The 16555-nt window shown below is 42.0% G+C and overlaps 2 protein-coding genes across 7 annotated transcripts in view; one reads left to right on the plus strand and one right to left on the minus strand.

Annotated features, from left to right (window-relative positions):
- The window catches only part of LOC306780240 (ubiquitin carboxyl-terminal hydrolase 2-like), a 31771-nt gene extending 21625 nt beyond the window's left edge, over positions 1–10146 (plus strand). For 5 of the 6 annotated variants that reach the window (XM_079272532.1, XM_079272530.1, XM_079272531.1 and 2 more), the window contains exons 5-14: positions 3122–3245; positions 3887–3998; positions 4107–4217; positions 4592–4656; positions 4952–5055; positions 5444–5524; positions 5768–5846; positions 6748–6852; positions 7904–8024; positions 8800–10146. In XM_079272532.1, coding sequence (XP_079128658.1) covers positions 3122–3245; positions 3887–3998; positions 4107–4217; positions 4592–4656; positions 4952–5055; positions 5444–5524; positions 5768–5846; positions 6748–6852; positions 7904–8024; positions 8800–8884 — 987 coding nt within the window. In that variant the 3' untranslated portion in view covers positions 8885–10146. The remainder of the gene's footprint in view (positions 1–3121; positions 3246–3886; positions 3999–4106; positions 4218–4591; positions 4657–4951; positions 5056–5443; positions 5525–5767; positions 5847–6747; positions 6853–7903; positions 8025–8799) is intronic. The other variant, XM_079272533.1, reaches the window with a different exon arrangement.
- A 1442-nt stretch (positions 10147–11588) lies between these two features.
- The window catches only part of LOC306779566 (alpha-2-macroglobulin-like), a gene marked incomplete at both ends in the record, with an annotated part of 30562 nt that continues 25595 nt past the window's right edge, over positions 11589–16555 (minus strand). The window contains 7 exons of the mRNA XM_079271533.1: positions 11589–11622; positions 11993–12032; positions 12123–12228; positions 12320–12388; positions 13136–13226; positions 13344–13456; positions 14980–15192. Coding sequence (XP_079127659.1) covers positions 11589–11622; positions 11993–12032; positions 12123–12228; positions 12320–12388; positions 13136–13226; positions 13344–13456; positions 14980–15192 — 666 coding nt within the window. The remainder of the gene's footprint in view (positions 11623–11992; positions 12033–12122; positions 12229–12319; positions 12389–13135; positions 13227–13343; positions 13457–14979; positions 15193–16555) is intronic.

The following is a 16555-nucleotide window of genomic DNA, read 5'->3' on the forward strand; positions in this document are numbered from 1 at the left end:
GTTGTGTTAACAGATGTAACATGTGTTGTTGTGTTAACAGATGTAACGTGTGTTGTGTTGTTGTTGTGTTAACAGATGTAACATGTGTTGTTGTTGTTGTGTTAACAGATGTAACGTGTGTTGTTGGTGTGTTGTTGTTGTGTTAACAGATGTAACGTGTGTTGTTGTTGTTGTGTTAATAGATGTAACGTGTGTTGTTGTTGTTGTGTTAACAGATGTAAGGTGTGTTGTTGTTGTGTTAACAGATGTAACGTGTGTTGTTGTTGTTGTGTTAACAGATGTAACGTGTGTTGTTGGTGTGTTGTTGTTGTGTTAACAGATGTAACGTGTGTTGTTGGTGTGTTGTTGTTGTGTTAACATATGTAACGTGTGTTGTTGTTGTGTTAACAGATGTAACGTGTGTTGTTGTTGTTGTGTTAACAGATGTAACGTGTGTTGTTGTTGTTGTGTTAACAGATGTAACGTGTGTTGTTGTTGTGTTAACAGATGTAACGTGTGTTGTTGTTGTTGTGTTAACAGATGTAACGTGTGTTGTTGTTGTGTTAACAGATGTAACGTGTGTTGTTGGTGTGTTGTTGTTGTGTTAACAGATGTAACGTGTGTTGTTGTTGTTGTGTTAACAGATGTAACGTGTGTTGTTGTTGTTGTGTTAACAGATGTAACGTGTGTTGTTGTTGTTGTGTTAACAGATTAACGTGTGTTGTTGTTGTTGTGTTAACAGGTGTAACGTGTGTTGTTGTTGTGTTAACAGATGTAACGTGTGTTGTTGTTGTTGTTGTTGTGTTAACAGATGTAACGTGTGTTGTTGTTGTTGTGTTAACAGATGTAACGTGTGTTGTTGTTGTTGTGTTAACAGCTGTAACGTGTGTTGTTGTTGTTGTGTTAACAGATGTAACGTGTGTTGTTGTGTTAACAGATGTAACGTGTGTTGTGTTGTTGTGTTAACAGATGTAACGTGTGTTGTTGTTGTTGTGTTAACAGATGTAACGTGTGTTGTTGTTGTTGTGTTAACAGATGTAACGTGTGTTGTTGTTGTTGTGTTAACAGATGTAACGTGTGTTGTTGTTGTTGTGTTAACAGATGTAACGTGTGTTGTTGTTGTTGTGTTAACAGATGTAACGTGTGTTGTTGTTGTTGTGTTAACAGATGTAACGTGTGTTGTTGGTGTGTTGTTGTTGTGTTAACAGATGTAATGTGTGTTGTTGTTGTGTTAACAGATGTAACGTGTGTTGTTGTTGTGTTAACAGATGTAACGTGTGTTGTTGTGTTAACAGATGTAACGTGTGTTGTGTTGTTGTGTTAACAGATGTAACGTGTGTTGTTGTTGTTGTGTTAACAGCTGTAACGTGTGTTGTTGTTGTTGTGTTAACAGATGTAACGTGTGTTGTTGTTGTTGTGTTAACAGCTGTAACGTGTGTTGTTGTTGTTGTGTTAACAGATGTAACGTGTGTTGTGTTAACAGATGTAACGTGTGTTGTGTTGTTGTGTTAACAGATGTAACGTGTGTTGTTGTTGTTGTGTTAACAGATGTAACGTGTGTTGTTGTTGTTGTGTTAACAGATGTAACGTGTGTTGTTGTTGTTGTGTTAACAGATGTAACGTGTGTTGTTGTGTTAACAGATGTAACGTGTGTTGTTATGTTAACAGATGTAATGTGTGTGTTGTTGTTGTTGTGTTAACAGATGTAACGTGTGTTGTTGGTGTGTTGTTGTTGTGTTAACAGATGTAATGTGTGTTGTTGTTGTGTTAACAGATGTAATGTGTGTTGTTGTGTTAACAGATGTAACGTGTGTTGTGTTGTTGTGTTAACAGATGTAACGTGTGTTGTTGTTGTTGTGTTAACAGATGTAACGTGTGTTGTGTTGTTGTGTTAACAGATGTAACGTGTGTGTTGTTGTTGTTGTGTTAACAGATGTAACATGTGTTGTTGGTGTGTTGTTGTTGTGTTAACAGATGTAACGTGTGTTGTTGGTGTTGTGTTAACAGATGTAACGTGTGTTGTTGTTGTTGTGTTAACAGATGTAACGTGTGTTGTTGTTGTTGTGTTAACAGATGTAATGTGTGTTGTTGTTGTTGTGTTAACAGATGTTACGTGTGTTGTTGGTGTGTTGTTGTTGTGTTAACAGATGTAACGTGTGTTGTTGGTGTGTTGTTGTTGTGTTAACAGATGTAACGTGTGTTGTTGGTGTTGTGTTAACAGATGTAACGTGTGTTGTTGTTGTTGTGTTAACAGATGTAACGTGTGTTGTTGTTGTTGTGTTAACAGATGTAATGTGTGTTGTTGTTGTGTTAACAGATGTAACGTGTGTTGTTGTGTTAACAGATGTAACGTGTGTTGTGTTGTTGTGTTAACAGATGTAACGTGTGTTGTTGTTGTGTTAACAGATGTAACGTGTGTTGTGTTGTTGTGTTAACAGATGTAACGTGTGTGTTGTTGTTGTTGTGTTAACAGATGTAACGTGTGTTGTTGGTGTGTTGTTGTTGTGTTAACAGATGTAACGTGTGTTGTTGGTGTTGTGTTAACAGATGTAACGTGTGTTGTTGTTGTTGTGTTAACAGATGTAACGTGTGTTGTTGTTGTTGTTGTTGTGTTAACAGATGTAACGTGTGTTGTTGTTGTTGTGTTAACAGATGTAACGTGTGTTGTGTTGTTAACAGATGTAATGTGTGTGTTGTTGTTGTTGTGTTAACAGATGTAACGTGTGTTGTTGGTGTGTTGTTGTTGTGTTAACAGATGTAATGTGTGTTGTTGTTGTGTTAACAGATGTAACGTGTGTTGTTGTTGTTGTGTTAACAGATGTAACGTGTGTTGTGTTGTTGTGTTAACAGATGTAACGTGTGTTGTTGTTGTTGTTGTGTTAACAGATGTAACGTGTGTTGTTGTTGTTGTGTTAACAGCTGTAACGTGTGTTGTTGTTGTTGTGTTAACAGATGTAACGTGTGTTGTTGTGTTAACAGATGTAACGTGTGTTGTTGTTGTTGTGTTAACAGATGTAACGTGTGTTGTGTTGTTGTGTCAACAGATGTAACGTGTGTTGTGTTGTTGTGTTAACAGATGTAACGTGTGTTGTGTTGTTGTGTTAACAGATGTAACGTGTGTTGTGTTGTTGTCTTGCTGCAGTGTTTCATGAACAGCATCCTGCAGTGTCTCAGCAACACCCACAGCCTGAGAGACTACTGCCTGCACAACTCGCACCGCAGAGACCTTAACAACAACAGCCGCACCAACACGGCCCTCATGGAAGGTGAGAGACGGGCCCCTAGAGGCCACTTCCTGTTTACCTGAGGTTCAGACCAACACGGTTCTTATAGGTCCAGCATTACAGACACAGGGTCAGAGAACTAGTTGTCTTTAGTTCACCATCAACATGAAGACGACACCAAACAGAAGCAGAAGCATTAGAAGGTGAAAGCAGACATGAAGCGGTTAATGTGTGGGAGAAGCGAAGACGTTCTGCTTTCATTCAATGGATGAAACATCACATTAACTCTTGAGAGTAATCATACAGGTGGTTTCATGACACAGCAAAGAGATCAAAAGGTCTGCAGTGGAGTCAGGATGTTGGATTCACGTTTGGTAGCCGGTCCTTGGACCTCACACAGGACAAGAGGAGGAGGTTCTGAGGATGGAAGAACGAAAGAACACGAAGCAACATCAACGCGTCATGTGATGTCTTAGTTGAGTCCATTGAGTTAAAGCTGAGCGGAGGAAGCATCAGATGGAGACACGTCTTCTTCTTCTGCAACTTCAAACACTGACATGCAGCACATGACCGTCACATGACCGTCACATGATGAACAGCAGCACAGAGTCACCGAGGCAACAAACAGCTCCAGCACAAAGACGTAACCGGACTGTTCTCTTTGTTCTCCGTGTTCTCCGCAGAGTTCGCTAAGCTGATCCAGACCATGTGGACGTCGTCCAGCAGTGAAGCCGTCAGTCCGTCTGAGTTCAAGACTCAGATCCAGAGATACGCTCCCAGATTCGTGGGATACAAGTGAGCTTTGCTTCAGTCTTCACGTCTTTGAGGAGCTCTGAGCGCCGCCTCTGTCTGATGATGATAATAAGAATAATGATGATGATGATGATGTTCCTCCTCCTGCAGCCAGCAGGACGCTCAGGAGTTCCTGCGGTTCCTCCTGGACGGGCTGCACAACGAGGTCAACAGGGTCAGCGTCAGGCCGAGAGGCTCCGTGGAGGACTATGACCACCTGCCGTGAGTCCCCGTCTCACCTGCATGGACACCTTCCTCCATACACAGTAACCTCAGAGAGGGGGAGGAGAGAGGGAGGGAGGAGGGATAGGAGGGAGAGGAGACAGGATGTCATCATAACTGTGTTCTGCTCTAAAGACATGTTCTACTTCTCGTCGTGGTGGTTCTGTTTCATAGAGCAGCAGAAACATAAATAGCTCTGAAACCTCGTTGAGTTCAGAGAGTTGAATGACGTTAAATGAATCCGCTTTGAAGAGAAGAACGGTCTCCTTATCTTACAGAACGTTTTGCTCGAAAGTTATAAAACTATTAAATTCAGAGAACGACATTCAAACTGAGACATCAGGTTTCCATTTTAACGCCTGCTTCACTTTCAGGGACGAAGAGAAAGGGAAGAAGATGTGGAGTAAATACCTGGAGGGAGAGGACAGTAAGGTAGTCGGTAGGTCTCACAATGTTCCACACTTCTTATTCATCTGTTGAAATCATTCAATTGTCACTTTTATTTATTTTATACATTATATATGTGTATATATATATATATATACATATATATATATATATATATATGTATATATATATATATATACATATATACGTATATATATATATATATATATGTATATATATATATATATATACGTATATATATATATATATATGTATATATATATATATATATATATATATATATATGTGTGTATGTATAATATACATGCATCTTTGTTCTCCTGCAGACGTGTTCGTGGGGCAGCTGAAGAGCTCTCTGACCTGCAGCCACTGTGGGTTCTGCTCCACCGTCTTCGACCCCTTTTGGGATCTTTCTCTACCTATCGCCAAGGTACACACACACACGCACACACACACACGCACACACACACGCACACAGGTGTAACATACACAGCTGGATGTTGGATGTCTTTGTTTTTCTTCTCTCTCTACTTACAGCTCCTAACATGAGCTCTTTGGTTTCCTCTGTGTGTGTGTGTGTGTGTGTGTGTGTGTGTGTGTGTGTGTGTGTGTGTGTGTGTGTGTGTGAGTGAGTGAGTGAGTGAGTGAGTGAGTGAGTGAGTGAGTGAGTGTGTGTGTGTGTGTGTGTGTGTGTGTGTGTGTGTGTGTGTGTGTGTGTGTGTGTGTGTGTGTGTGTGTGTGTGTGTGTGTGTGTGTGTGTGTGTGTGTGTGTGTGTGTGTGTGTGCGCTCATGTCACTGCGTCTATGTTTGGTCTCAGAAGGGCTACGGTGAGGTGAGTCTGATGGACTGCATGCGGCTCTTCACCAAAGAAGACGTCCTCGACGGAGACGAGAAGCCGGTAAGAGTCACAGGACAGACGGAGGAGGAACGAGACCGAGTACACGTACCGAGTACTGGGTACACGTACCCAGTACTCGGTACACGTACCGAGTACTGGGTACACGTACCCAGTACTCGGTACGTACTCAGTGGGTCTAGTGGTCTGGTTAAAACCAGTAGATGTGGGTCTGCTGGTCTGGTTGAAACCAGTAGATGTGGGTCTGCTGGTCTGGTTTGTAACTCGTGAGTTTCTTCTCCTCAGACGTGCTACAGGTGTAAAACTAGAAGAAGATGCATCAAGAAGTTCACGATACAGAAGTTCCCCAAGATCTTAGTGCTGCGTATCCTTTCCTGTCTGACGATGATTTATTGTGTAATATCTAATATATTAGATATTACATTGATTATACTTAAAGATGTAAATTGATTATACTTAAAGATGTAAATTGATTATACTTAAAGATGTAAATTGATTATACTTAAAGAGTAAATTGATTATACTTAAAGAGCAAATTGATTATACTTAAAGAGTAAATTGAACATCTACAAAGAAGCGGGTTAAGAGTGCATTGTTTCACTAACACCTAACGTTACAGCCTCGTTCAATACAAGTAAAAGTATACGATGAAAAAAAATGTATTTCTTCCATTTTAACTTTATTATTCATATAGAAAAAGAACGCTCTGTTTTTTTCACATCCTTGCTCTCTCTCACACACACACACATACAAAAACAACAGCTCAGCGATATTCTCGTGTATCTCAGACTATAACTGAGGTTTTTCTATAAAACTTCTGCAAAAGCCGACAAAACACTTGACCAATCAGATCGGTCTTTAAACATCAGTGTTTGAACTCATTTGATCTTAAGAACCTGTTGTCACGTTAGATTTGTCAGAGGGGTTTCACATCAGCTGAAGCAGTTCTTCAAACAGAAGAACATCTGTATGAATACTTGTTAGTTAAAATGGATGAAATAATAACTTTGATATCGTCTCCTTTTCCTTGTATTTTGCAAATGAAAAGCGTCTCTTTTGAGCCACAGCTTGTCACCAGTGATTATGATGAAACTAATCATATAATTATGAGAAGGAGGCTGTACCGTGAGGAGTTAGTGAAGATGTAAGACGGGTAAACGTGTTCTTAAACCGCGCAGAGTTCGCTCTGTGAGCTGACCAACAATGAACCCAGAGCCACTGACGTGTTGAAGGTTTCGTACTTGACTCCTCCCCCTCCTCTCCAGACCTGAAACGCTTCTCTGAGGCACGAAGAACCAGCAAACTCTCCACCTTTGTCAACTTCCCCCTGAAGGATCTCGATCTGCGGGAGTTCGCCTCCCAAAACAGCGGTAAGCACCCGACTCAGAGAAGAAGAAAGAGTTTGGTTTCATGTAAAAGATGGAGAATATACCAGATATGAGATTCTCTTTTACCTTCCAGCTCCTATCAAATGAAGGTGCAGCTTGATGCTACTAGAGCACCTGTGAACTCTCTCTTGCTCTGATGTACCGTAATGGTTCCTGTCTGTTCCTGTCTGTTCTGTTCCTGTCTGTTCCTGTCTGTTCCTGTCTGTTCCTGTGTGTTCCTGTCTGTTCCTGTCTGTTCCTGTCTGTTCCTGTCTGTTCCTGTGTGATCCTGTCTGTTCCTGTCTGTTCCTGTCTGTTGTGTTCCTGTCTGTTCCTGTCTGTTCCTGTGTGTTCCTGTCTGTTCCTGTCTGTTGTGTTCCTGTCTGTTCCTGTCTGTTCCTGTCTGTTCTGTTCCTGTCTGTTCTGTTCCTGTCTGTTCCTGTCTGTTCCTGTCTGTTCTGTTCCTGTCTGTTCCTGTCTGTTCCTGTCTGTTGTGTTCCTGTCTGTTCCTGTCTGTTCATGTCTGTTCTGTTCCTGTGTGTTCCTGTGTGTTCCTGTCTGTTCTGTTCCTGTCTGTTCCTGTCTGTTCTGTTCCTGTGTGTTCCTGTCTGTTCCGTTCCTGTCTGTTCCTGTCTGTGTGTTCCTGTGTGTTCCTGTGTGTTCCTGTGTGTTCCTGTCTGTTCCGTTCCTGTCTGTTCCTGTCTGTGTGTTCCTGTGTGTTCCTGTGTGTTCCTGTGTGTTCCTGTCTGTTCCTGTGTGTTCCTGTCTGTGTGTTCCTGTCTGTTGTGTTCCTGTCTGTTCCTGTGTGTTCCTGTGTGTTCCTGTGTGTTCCTGTCTGTTCCTGTGTGTTCCTGTCTGTCGGTTCCTGTCTGTTCCTGTCTGTTCCTGTCTGTCTGTTCCTGTCTGTTCCTGTGTGTTCCTGTCTGTTGTGTTCCTGTCTGTTCCTGTGTGTTCCTGTCTGTCTGTTCCTGTCTGTTCCTGTGTGTTCCTGTCTGTGTGTTCCTGTCTGTTCCTGTCTGTTCCTGTCTGTTCCTGTCTGTTGGCTCCGTCTCAGTGGACGCCGTGTACAGCCTGTACGCAGTGTCCAACCACTCAGGCACCACGATGGGAGGTCACTACACAGCCTACTGTCGCAACCCCAGCTCGGGAGAATGGTACACGTTCAACGACTCCAGGTAGGTCTTCATCATCATCATCATCTCATACTCTCATATTTCACAGCAATAATTCATAAAGAAAACAGATTACCGACGAATGAAATCACCATTTAACTTGAGCTAAATGTGACGTCTTCAGGTGTCTTAGTTTGTCCGACCGACAGTCAAAAGAAACAGAAAAACATTTGATTTACAGCGACAGGAAACACTCCTCTTGATCAACGACTGAATCCATACTTCTAAGAATAAGAGAGCGCATGATAATAATGATAATAATGACGATAATATATGATGCTGTGCTTTCTTTTTCTAAATTGAGATACACTTTGGCGCCACGTTGTATTAAAACACAAAGACAGCTTCAGTCTGCGATCAGTCGTCTGCAGCAGCTTCTCTTGTCACACGGAAGCGATGGACACCTCAGTTTTAGAGTCCTTTCTCATTTATGAGCGCATTCAAAATGATATTTCATTAAAGCTGAAGATAAATACACATGAGCAATACAATCTTTATGCATTTGCAGTGACGTCCCAGTCTTCCTCCTTGTGTCACTTCCTGTAAGTATAAAACAGAATACTAACATATAAACAGACTCCTCCTCCTCAGTCCAAATATGGTCACTTCCTGTTCACTGGTTGCAAAAAGTCAAGATGGCGACGGCCAGAAATTCCGAACTCGAGGCTTCAAAACATCCACAAACTAATGAGTGACGTCAAATGAGTTTATTTATTTTCTCCATTGCTCTGGTTTCCCACAATGCAACCTTTCCCCCCCCCCCCTTCTTTCATCCCAGAGTAACGCCAATGTCCTCCAGCCAAGTGCGCAGCAGCGACGCCTACGTCTTGTTCTACGAGCTGGCTTCCTCCTCGCGGATGTGAAGCTCCCGGAGGACTTGATGGAGACAAGACGAAAATATAAGAGTGCTGGTGGAGCCTGGACTTGTTTTCTGGACATATATCACATAAACACACACACACACACACACACACACACACACACACACACACACACACACACACACACACACACACCTCCACCAGCCTGGAGGCTGATTCTCTCCATCAGAGAGAAACTGAACATTCTCTTTCTCTCCATCTTTACTCTTCTGTCCTTCTCATTCTGGGTGGAGGTGTGTGTGTGTGTGTGTGTGTGTGTGTGTGTGTGTGTGCCTGCGCGTGTGTGTGTGTGTGTGTGTGTGTGTGTGTGTGAGGCTGTTACAGGGCAATAATCCCATCTGTCCTTCTCTATGCACTGCAAACACACCTCTTATTTCTTCTTCTTCTTCAACTCTTCTCGTTTGCCTCAAACCATTAAAAAACTCACTTGTTGCAATTCTGACCTTTTATTTTCTGGTTATAATTTACATTGTTTTTATGTTTGTTTTTTGGGGCATCATCATCCTCATCCTCATCAGCACCACTTTGGACTGTGGATGAATTGTAACAGGACTATCGTGGTTACGAGGAGCTCTTCAGCCCACCGGCCTGCTCGCCGTCCAAACAACTCTTCTTCTTCTTCTTCTTCTTCTTCTTCTTCTTCTTCTTCTTCTTCTTCTTCTTCTTCTTCTTCTTCTTCTTCTTCTTCTTCTTCTTCTTCTTCTTCTTCTTCTTCTTCTTCTTCTTCTTCTTCTTCTCCTCCTCCTCCTCCTCCTCCTCCTCCTCCTCCTCCTCCTCCTCCTCCTCCTCCTCTCAAACTCGTGTTTTTATTGAAGTTGTTTTCCCCCACGTGTGGCTGCTACTGATGTTTCTAAAAGTGCTGTGAACGGACTGAGGATCAACGGCGACGATAACTGTTTCGGTCCTCGCGAGGTCTTTTCTTCTTCTCTTGTTTCAGGCCATTGAACAACACGGAAAAGAATGTTTTAAAGAAGAAAAAAACACTATTGTATATTTTTATATCCTGATGCAATATAGAGAATGTACTATTCAATGGTGCTGAACATGACCCATAACTTTCAAGAGAGAGAAAAAAGTTATTATTTATGCTTACAGGTGATGTGTCACACTTTTTAACAGTGGCAGTCAAACACATGAGTATATGACCTATGAATGTGTGTGTGTGTGTGTATATATGTATGTATGTATATATATATATATGTGTATATATATATATATGAATGAAATAAAGTTAACAAAACTGGTTTTACTTGGTGATTGTCTCTTTAATGAATCGGCAGGTTTGGTTCAGATATGGTGACTTTAACACATGAGGATAGAAAAGAAAGAAAAAGTTTGAAATATTAAAGCAAAATCTGAGTTTTACATAAAAGGACCGAACTACAGAGGTAACGGATGCTAGAAACATCATTTATGAAGGACTGATGCGCTTTCACTGTGTACGGAGTGTGCGTTCCACCCTGTGCCCAGCAGGGGGCAGTGTGGCGCGTGTTGCTGTGATTTGGGCGGGCGTTACGACAGTAGAGTTAGACTACACCGGCGCATGCGCCCTGTGTCAGTGTGTCCTGTTTACAGAAACGTATCTGGCTGTTTGGTACCGATCCTGGGACCTGGAACAGATCTTTGGGGCCTCGTCCGGGATGAGTTATTCATTTCCCAAAAAACACACGGTGCAAAACATGGTAAACACATTTTAACATGACGCTCCGTATCTTTGAAGAAGACCGGTACTCTCTTCAAACAGGACGCTACTTCATCTGTGCACATCTAGATCCGAGCATCAATACTGCTGAATAGAACTCTTCCAATATATCTTTGACATCGATGTTGGGCTGAACTCATGTTTGACACGAGTGACGGACAACGTTGTTGGGGTGTTGCGTGGTTGTTGATGTATTTAGTTGTCTCTTATTTATGTTTCATTTTATTTTTCTTCCTGGTCTTTCTTTGCCAGGTGCATGATTTACTATTATTATTCCTTCACTGGTTTGGGATTTCTTTCTTTGCTACAAAAAAAAATTCATATCAATAAAATATTTCAGGCTATAAAATGAAATGCACAATACTCTTCTAATACTGTGCAGGTATCACCAATTCGTTTTCATGAAGAGTAACATCTTTATTGATTCATTTATGGTTTATTCCATCGTGACAGATTCAGCAGACTGTGATGTGTCAGAGGAGTCACCATGGTGACGTCACACACCTTCATCTTCATCACCTGAACATTAAGGATGTGTAAATAAAGCCAGTGACCGCTCTCATACGATCACTCCATATCTTCATTATCAGTAATAATCATGACATGAAGAAAAACATAAAGTCAATAAATTGTGTTCTATCGAACTTCCTTTTCCTTAAATTATATCCACCGATTGTTGCAATTTGGACGGCGGCGTTTTTATATTATATATAAGTCAGTAAGGCTCAAAGAACTAAGAATATACATATTTGTAAACGGAGTTTGGCTTTTTTACTAAAAAGCGTTAAGCTTCATCTTTAAAGATGATGACTCTTTTTTCCATGATAAAGGAAACGACATATATATCCATGGATACATTCACATCACTTTATTGTCCGTCATGCATTTCACGTCATACAATAGTTCACAGCTGCAAAAGGAGAACATGTGTTGAGTGTTTGTAGACGCGGTGTTCAGGAACACAACACGCATCTTTCACTGGAATCAGCGACCGCTCGACTCTGCTTCCCTCTTCAAGCTGCAAGAACATAAACACAAACATTCACTGTGACATTGATGAGGATCTACAGACCGATTCTAAAATGTTGTGCGTATTTCATATCTTGTAAAAACATCTCGTCACTGATATGTTGTGTATTCATATCTTGTGCATAATCATTTTAAGTTCTCTGTAATATTGTAACAAGCGGAGGCTTCAAATAAGCCCAGTTGCCTCTTCCTGCACTGTGATATTATTCACCTCCGTTATCTTTGTTTCAATTGTGCAAAAATAAATAAATAAACTAAACAGACTTTTTGAGGTTGCAGTGAAAATGTTTTTGCTCATTAAATGACATTCAGCATATAGAGCCATAGCAGTGCTCCTGCATGTTGTGACAGATTGTTACCTGGAACACGGGTAGATGTATTCTGTGTCGTCCTGGTCACCTGAGAGAAAACAAAGAAGAAGAGATTGATTGACAGTGAACACATGTATGACTAGGATCAGTATTGCGATGACTGTTCTTCGGGTCTCACTCGGCTGGTAGTAGTCGTAGATCTTGACCACGGCTGGCTTCAGGTTCTGCACAGGGAGCTCCTGAATGAGCTCCAGTCTGTAGTTGATGGGTACCTCCTTCAGTAACTGTTGAGAAGGAAAGAAAACAAGACACCGCCGTGAGTCACAACATGTTGGAGCGTTGAGTCTCGTTTCCCGGCTGTGAATTCCTCCTCACCTGCGTTATGTAGACCAGGACGTGATCCCCGTTGTGTTCCACTCGATCCACCAGCAGGGCGCCTTTGAGCTGCGATGAGACCACAAGTCAGCCGGGTGCGTCATCAACAGGCGACAACTTTTCTATTTCTACCAAGGCTACATCCACACGACTACGTTTAGCATCGATGACGCTATTTTGAGTGTCGATGGAGCCGCTAGCATGTTAGCATAGCACGCATCGATCCAAACGCCTCTCAACAAGACGACAAGCAAATAACTTTTAAAATGTGCTTTCTGAATGAACTAACAAAGCGTGAATTCTGACTTCACAAAATAACTCTAAATGGAGAAAATGACTCTAATGTCCACCAGGGGGCGACTCCTCTGGTTGTATAAAGTCTATAGAAAATGACTCTACTTCTCTCTTGATTTATTCCCTCAGTAAACATTGTAAACATGAGTTTATGTCTCAATCTCTAGTTTCAAGTCTTCTTCAATACAGCATGATGTTCATTTAGTACATTATGGTCCATTTAGAGTCACACAGACCATAAAGCAGGGGATGCTTTAGGGCGGGGCTACACAGTGATTGACAGGTCTCTACGTCACTCTTCAGTCCAGATGTGGTCACTTCCTGTTCACTGGTTGATAAAAAAGCTAAGACGGCGACGGCCTAAATGCCAAACTGGAGCCCCTTAAAACATCCACAAACCAATGAGTCACAACGACTACGTCCACTTCTCACATGCAGTCTGTGGTCTGGACAGAGAGCACAACAGGAACACGTAGCAGTGTGGATGAGGCCTAAAGGTGACAGTGAATGTAAGAAACTCACCGCACTCAAAGACTCTGGGTCTGGGACAAACCCAGAGAGCATTTTCATATCCAGGATCACCATGTTTGTACTGATCTCCTTTCCAATATACCTACAATACAAGGACATAAAAACTGATGTTGATCTGCTCCCAAGTTATGAACACGTCTCCCACGCATCACTACCAACGGTTACTGAGTTCACGGGGCTCTGCCTGCTGACCACTTACTGGACCGTGATCCTCAGAGTGAGTCTTTTGCTGGGGCAGCTGGCCTCTGGTGTGACCTCGACACTGAGAGTGGTGACAGCAGTGGGAGTCGGGATGTTATAGTGATGCGAAATCTGAGAAAGAGGGACACAAGGGGAGCTTTAATATTCATAAACAAGAATGTCTTTTCAAGGGGTTTTCAAGGGGTTCTCATTTTCACATGCTAGTTTTACGTTGCTGCATTCAAGCATTGACTGGGTTACTTTTGAACATGTAAACTGAGCATATACATGTATGTGAAACAATTCATATCTGATCTATATGAAAGTTAAAGTTTACAATATAGTACAAAACCCTAACCTCCTCATATTTGCATCTTTTCAGGTGAACGAAAACCAACAGGGTTAAGAATAAAAAATAAATCACCTACTGCTAAAATAAATAAAATATCTGCCTTTTCTCCTGTGTTAAAAGCATAGAAATAAAATATGAGTAGAACAGAAATTGAACACGTTGGTTGCTATGGTAACAAAAGGGAGCGGATGCAGCTCCGGAGACGGATGGCTGGCTAGTTAGCTTGTTAGCTTGTCCTCCAAACGATGGGGAGTGAGGTGGAGGAACCGTTAGACCCAGCTCATCTTCTGTTACCAGCGTAGCATTAAAGCTGGTGGAATTAGAAAGCTAGCTAACTAGCAAGTTGTCCATTAGTTAGCTAGCTAGCTAATTCCACCAGCTTTAATGCTACACAGGTATCGGAAAATTACCTGAACAAAGTTGTCACTCATCTGGCGAGAGCAATGAGCTTCCTCACACTTACGCTTCCTAACGTTTCTACTCTACTCCGTGACTTGTAGTAAGTCGGTTTAGTGTAGACAGAAGTTAGCCCGCTAACTGGCAACAGCGCAATAACAATGGCCGCCGCTCTGACCATCCTGCTACGTTGATTTAAATAGGAATATCCCTTCTACTCCTATTTTATTTCTATGGTTTCAAGACAACGATATCTTCACTTACTGCTCTTATTTGCCCGGGCAATGGGGAGCCACTGGCTATTACTTTAGAAACAAATGTTGGCATCAAAAGGTATTTACTGTGAAGGTTTAGGTCAAAATGTCTCACTTTATGCAGATGACAGATTGTTATCTATAACTGAACCTTACTTAACCTCCCACCTTGGTGAAATATTATGTAATATATAAAATGGGTGCACGGTTAATCTTCAAAAGTTAACTAAAGCCAGCTGGAGGTAAAATAAGAGGATTCTCTATTTTCGCACTCTTTAAGATTACCGGTTGTCTTTTTATTTTAAACAGTTCACAATCTGGACCACACTTAGCCGTCATGGACTTCGTGAAGCTAATCATCCTTTTTTACTAATTAAAATAACATGTTGCACAATGTGATCTGCTGCATCTCGTGGAATAATAAATGCAGTTAAATTGAACATATATATGTATATTTCCTCAATGTCTATATGTTTCAGTGTCTCCCAATGTATTCAACTAAATCCTTTTATAATAATTTAAATAGTCAGATTACACCCTCTTTTAAACAAAGCACAGTGCAGGTAGAGGTGAATTAGAGGTATGGCCCTTCCAGCTACTGGGCGCTGACATTCGGTCGTATCATCAGTGTTTGTGGGGGTGCACGTACTGACCTGCATCACAGCGCATGCGCTGCCCTGCACCTCCAGGATGAACCTTCCAGTCACGTCCTGCAGCAGCTTCTCCTGGTAGAGCAGCTTGTTGTTCTGGTTCACGTCAAACGTCAGCTGTTCGCTGGGAGACCGGACCGTCACCGTGCTCGACCCACCGGGACTGAACACCAGCGTGGAGTAGAGCGCCAGAGCCTGAAGCGCCACCACTGTGTCCTACAACACACACAACGTACTTCATGTGCGTGAATGTATTTTACTTTTGTTTCTACATGCAGCAGCTTTCATATGTAGCAGTTCACTTTCACCAACTTCAGGTCTCTAACTGTTGAATTTCTATTTTAATCCCGTTTTAATTGTGCCACAAACTACACGTTTGTCAATTTAACACGTTGACAAAACGCTGCGCTTTGAGCCAAAGGGACATTTTGATAGCTAGCACAGTTTTCATGAAGTCACAGATTAAGTTTCAGGAACATTTTGGCTCCGTTTCAGATTTTATAATGAGTGTGTGTTGCACGGAATGTTCAGCGCTAGAGTGATGACATCACGGTCAGAGTGGAGCAGAGCAGGAAAATCATTCTGTGATTTTTCCAAACAAATTGCTCCGAGTCCCACAATTTTTGCTCTTTATACACCATTTTTGGCCAAAAGCTTGGAAATGTTGTGTTGGTCACACGCATGTCTGTGGAATCCAACGGACTTACACATTTGGCTCAAAGAGCCGCAGAGCGACATGAACTCCAACCAACTGCTCCATCAGACTCCATGTTAAATATCACCACTCAAAGAAAGCAGACGGTACCAGTTTTGTCTATTGTTCTGGAGCTCACATTTGTAACACCACAAACATAGAAACCAGATCAGCGTGTTCGGCAGAGTCTTATCTCTCTCATGGTACCCATATGTTGTTGATTGGACTCATGGGTTTAGTATAAAGGGCAGAGGTTTGACAGGTGTTGATAAAAATAGCTTATTTGCAGCTTTAATAACCATTAGCTTATGCAGCTTTATTAACCACTCACGCAATACACACAGTACACGCTAGGGCAAGGGAGAAGCAAGAGGGAGATTACTGATTTAACTGCGTCACAAGGAATAGGCCGCCATCTTAGATAAGGTAGAAACAATAGACGAGTGAGATACAGGAAAGGGACAACGCCCCAGCAGTGTCCACTTTTTCCTAGGTCCACCCTCTACAACATCTCACCTCACACTGACAGAAGACAACGCCTTCTGGGAGGGGCCAGTGTGGACGGATATGTTCAGGCCTCCAACCAGGTGTCTTACGTGTACAAACACGCTCCGCCTGCATCTTTGACTTTGACCAATGGGCTTCCATAAGAGGAACCCTACATAAACCATCACGCTGCTATGTTCAAGTGTGTGCTTATGGTGGATCTCTGAGAGTGAAGCTATTAGTGACCCGTGCACGTATAACTGCTGGGCTGAATAACTCTGTTGATAATAAACCTATTGCTTTTGATATAACTAAACGCCTCTTGAGAGCTTTCGTTGTCCTCTTAAATCCGCTCTGAGTGTGGGAGATAAAGTTTTTTTCTCACAACACAGGTAGTTT

Source organism: Melanostigma gelatinosum (genome assembly GCF_949748355.1).
Source record: "Melanostigma gelatinosum genome assembly, chromosome: 7".
Taxonomy (NCBI): domain Eukaryota; kingdom Metazoa; phylum Chordata; class Actinopteri; order Perciformes; family Zoarcidae; genus Melanostigma; species Melanostigma gelatinosum.